The sequence below is a fragment of the Poromitra crassiceps genome, assembly GCF_964638095.1.
Source record: "Poromitra crassiceps genome assembly, chromosome: 4".
Classification (NCBI taxonomy): domain Eukaryota; kingdom Metazoa; phylum Chordata; class Actinopteri; order Beryciformes; family Melamphaidae; genus Poromitra; species Poromitra crassiceps.
In genome coordinates this window covers 50771672-50775913 of record NC_139626.1, presented here as the reverse complement: position 1 = coordinate 50775913, position 4242 = coordinate 50771672, and the positions used below count along the sequence as shown (strand labels likewise).

General features: G+C 43.0%; 1 protein-coding gene across 1 annotated transcript in view; it reads left to right on the top strand.

Annotated features, from left to right (window-relative positions):
- The first annotated feature begins 2122 nt into the window (after positions 1-2122).
- Positions 2123-4242, top strand: part of mfng (MFNG O-fucosylpeptide 3-beta-N-acetylglucosaminyltransferase) — a 32706-nt gene continuing 30586 nt past the window's right edge. The window contains exon 1 of the mRNA XM_083634925.1: positions 2123-2819. Within this exon, the coding sequence (XP_083491051.1) occupies positions 2409-2819 (411 nt within the window). The 5' untranslated portion in view covers positions 2123-2408. The remainder of the gene's footprint in view (positions 2820-4242) is intronic.

Genomic DNA, 4242 nt, shown 5'->3' with positions numbered 1-4242 from the left:
ATTCTCATGACACTGCACTTCACATTAGTGTCGAAAAGCCCCACACCCCTGTTCCAGACTCCCTCATCATATTAAACTATATATTATTACTATATATTATTAAACTGTTCCAGACTCCCTCATCATATTAAACTATATATTATTACTATATATTATTAAACTGTTCCATACTCCCTCATCATATTAATATTTCAAGAGTTTCCTTTCAAAATGAGAGGCCGCCCTAAAGAAACAATTGGCTCCTTCCCGTTTGAAATGTTTACTGGCATAAAGCACATTGCCAGTAAGGCTCTAAAGTTATGAGTCATCTTAGGACTTTTGCGTTTAAAATAGTTGAGAGGATATTGAGCATCTGTGCATTTGAAATGCAAAGTGAATTTCAGGAGGCATTGTTTCATAAAACAGAATAAAAGGAAACTTTAATACCCGTGGTGAAAATGAATAGGCCTGTATTTGTAATGAAAGCCTTTAGTTTTAAAGTTTCACAGCACTTTTATAGCCTGGTAAACCAACCTGATCATGTGACCTCACATTCAGTTTCATTCCAGTCTGGCCTCCAGCCCGCCCCCAGCGATTTCCAGAACAAAGTGCACAGGCCAATCTATATAGTGTCCTCTAGAGAGAGAGTGGCGTCAGCGGAGGACCAAAATGCAAGAATCATTAGCCAATGAACAGCCAGGAATGGGTCTCGCGCTACTTTTGCATGCTAAAATAAAGCCGATAATGTACAATTTGATTCATTTCAAGGGATGAAAAACCCTTTCAAAGTACAACACTGTCTATTTTGATGCAACTCGACAGTGCTGCTTTTTTTACTCAAGAGTTCCACTTTCTACTTCCTGGAAAAAAACTGGTCCATTGGAGTGAATGGAGATGTCGGAACTCTTCTATTATACGGCTCTGGCCAATCAGGGACCTGCCGACATTGCCTGGTTGACAATGTAACCGGCCAATCAGAGATGCAGCTGGCGAAAAAGCACGGCGGGTTTCGAAGCGACAAGCGGTAACGTTAACGTAAGTAATAACGTGCAGTTATTGCAGAAATAGACTCAAGAGTATTCTCTGTGGAAAAGACGTTTTCACTGCCGAGTGGATTTGGATTGGATTTGGCGATGCTGATTGGCTGAAGGAGTTGTCTGTGAAGGCAAGCACTCCCGCCCACTGAAATCAATGTGGACTGGAATCCAGACTGATGCTAGAGCGAAAAATGGATGTGAGGTCACATGATCAGGCTGTTTTTTCCCCCTAGACCACAGTTTTCCATCTTTAATAAATAAAAGTCAAGCTCTGTTTATTTGTTTATTTAAAAGGATCCCCATTAGCTGATGCCTAGATGACAGCTAGTCTTCCTGGAGTCCAAGACAACAACACACATTACATGACAGACAAAGAATAAAACTAAATGCTAAAACATAGTAAAAACAAAAGAATTAAATAAAATGAAATGAAAGACTGTGAAGTGAAGGTTGAGTGTTTTGCTGTGGTTGGCTGTTTCTGAGTGAACATGACACCAGGCTCAGTGGGCTGTGATGAGTTGTCTGCCTTATGGTTTTTGACAGTGGATTATACTGGGTGTATGTTTTGCCAGTCCTTTAGCCTACTACTGTATATCTATAGGTGGCATCTATCTTGTCCGAGAGAGGTCTGAATATAATATTTTTAAAATAATTATATTCTACAAATCTTGTTAATTATAATGATATTGACAGATTGTACACTCCCATCTTCAAGGAGACTATAGCTCCCTTTATGAAACTGTGGAAAACATGGTAAATAATAACTTGTTGATGTTTTTGGTTCATATAGCCTATTGTGCAATCTGGGAACCCAATGATTACAAAACTATATAGCCTATGCCTATTTTTCCGAAGTCTGTCTTGAGAGATTATATAATATTGTGTAAAGCATGTATTTCCCTGGCTGCTGTTCTCTAATAAAAACAAAAGAATGACAGGTAGATTGTCTCTTTCTAGCTTTGAGCGTCTTATTTTGAAAGTGGTGACAGGAAGTCCCATTCTATAACTCTGTCTAGTTTGACACTGGTGACAGGTAGCGGGGGCAGAGTGTGTGACTGTGACAATGTCACATACTGCCAGCGGCTTATCAGAGGAATACAGCCTGCCTGTATTTACAGACAGTGACTCATAACTGGCTGTTTGACATTGGGCCAAATCCCAAAAGGTCATTTTTTAGTGTTAAAATTGTCTACTTAGAAATAGTTTACAGTCATGCGCAATATATTAATTGGGCTACTTTATGAGGGACACTGCTGATACAAGGAGGAAGCTGATTTGGAGAACCGCCATGCGAGCAAAACGCAGAAGTTGGGATTTGTATTTCTTTTTTTGACCTGATGGTTTTGAAGCTCTATTGGAATCTAAATAGGGAAGTTTTCTCTGTATCTTACCATGCGCAGGGGATGGATACTCCGCAGGCTCCCAGTCTTGATTTTAACCTTTTTCATCATTCTCTACGTGGACTTCCAGTTGCGCACCAGCGGTCTCCCCAAACTCCATAATGTGATACAGCATCCATCGCCTGGTGCGCTCCAGCAGCCCTCCCTGGCCGGGCTTCACGCGTCAAACCCGGCCAGGGACGCGCAGATCACCGCCGGGAACGGGCGCCACCGGGGCGCAGTAGGCCCGCCGCAGCCGCTCACTGGGGCAAACCGGGTGTCTTCTGAGCGCAGACGACCCCCGGTCACCCCGCGGACGCTGAACTTACAGGACGTCTTCATCGCCGTGAAGACCACCGGCAGGTTCCACAAGACGCGTCTGGCGCTCCTGTTGGAGACGTGGATCTCCAGGACCAGGGCGCACGTGAGTGTCTCCTATACATGCTTACATGTAGGATTTACAGAGGTAACATGTATTGTCGAAAACCTCATAGGCCTAGTAGGCTGCATAGTATTAAATTAAAAAAGGGGAATTGAAACTATTCTATTGCAGTAGAAATGTTTTTAGAGTTCCTAGATCACAAAATTAGAAGCAACCAAAAATCTGCATTGCAAAAGTTCAAAAGTCACAATATCCCATATCAGAAAGACAGTGACATAGGCTACAGACAGTTTTAAGCAGGTGGGGTATTATAGGCAGCAATGGCCAATTATGATTCTGTATTATGTCATATGGGGTATTAAATGAGATATCGAGCTCATTTCAAGCCATTATTTCATGTATTTATGGCATTTAGCTATAATGAGGAAATGGAAACGTTCACTTCCAGCTGACTGACATGCTGAAGGCTGAGCTGAGCTGATGGTTTGATTGATTGACTTGACTGATTGAGTGAGTCACAGACTGCATGAGTGGGTGGTTTGTTTATTGGTGGACTGATCACCTGGTCATCCCCATAACAGGGATCATCACAGCTGTGAGAATAGTGGGAATTGAATTGAGCAAATTACAACTTGCTGTGTTCATGGTCTGCATGTCCGTTCCACCTCAGTAACACTGAGTCTTGGATAACAGGGATGTTGGTTGGTTGCTATAGGAGGATTACTCTCTGACCGAAGAGAACAGTGAAAAATGTCTTTGTCGTCACATTTGATGGCTGTTATGAACATACCGGTAATAACTGCTAAGTCAAAATAAGGCCTTAATGTCTGTCCAGTTCCGGTTTTGAGGATAGAATCATTTTTGTTTTTGAATTATTGATTGCTGAATATAATGTAACAGTACATTTCTTTCCTTTGCAATCTCTCTCTCACACACTCTCTCACTTTCTCTCTCTCTCTCTCTCTCTCTCTCTCTCTCTCTCACACACACACACACACACACACACGCGCGTGCGCGCACGCACACACACACGCAAGCACGCATGCACGCACGCAAGCACGCATGCACGCACACACACACACACACACACACACACACACACACACACACACACAGACACACACACACACACACACACACACACTCTCTCTCTTTCTCTCCCCCCCGCCCCCCTCTCTCTAGCATGGTTGCTGGCATGCTAGCTGCCCTGTCAGCGAGGCCTTGCCAGCTCCAGTCATATCTATGAGTGTCTTCTTGTCAAAACAGATTCCAGCATGCTGCTAACAAGGCAACTCTTTCCCAATCACTCTGCTCATCTCTGCACTCGGCATCACTAGTCTGCTGCAGTGCTTTGATCTGTCAGAGTTGGCGACTAAAACCCAAATCAATTGACTATTGTGTTGGAGAAACTAGTTTTTTAAAACTGTAGTTTACCAATACATCCCGCTACAAAACCAACTACATC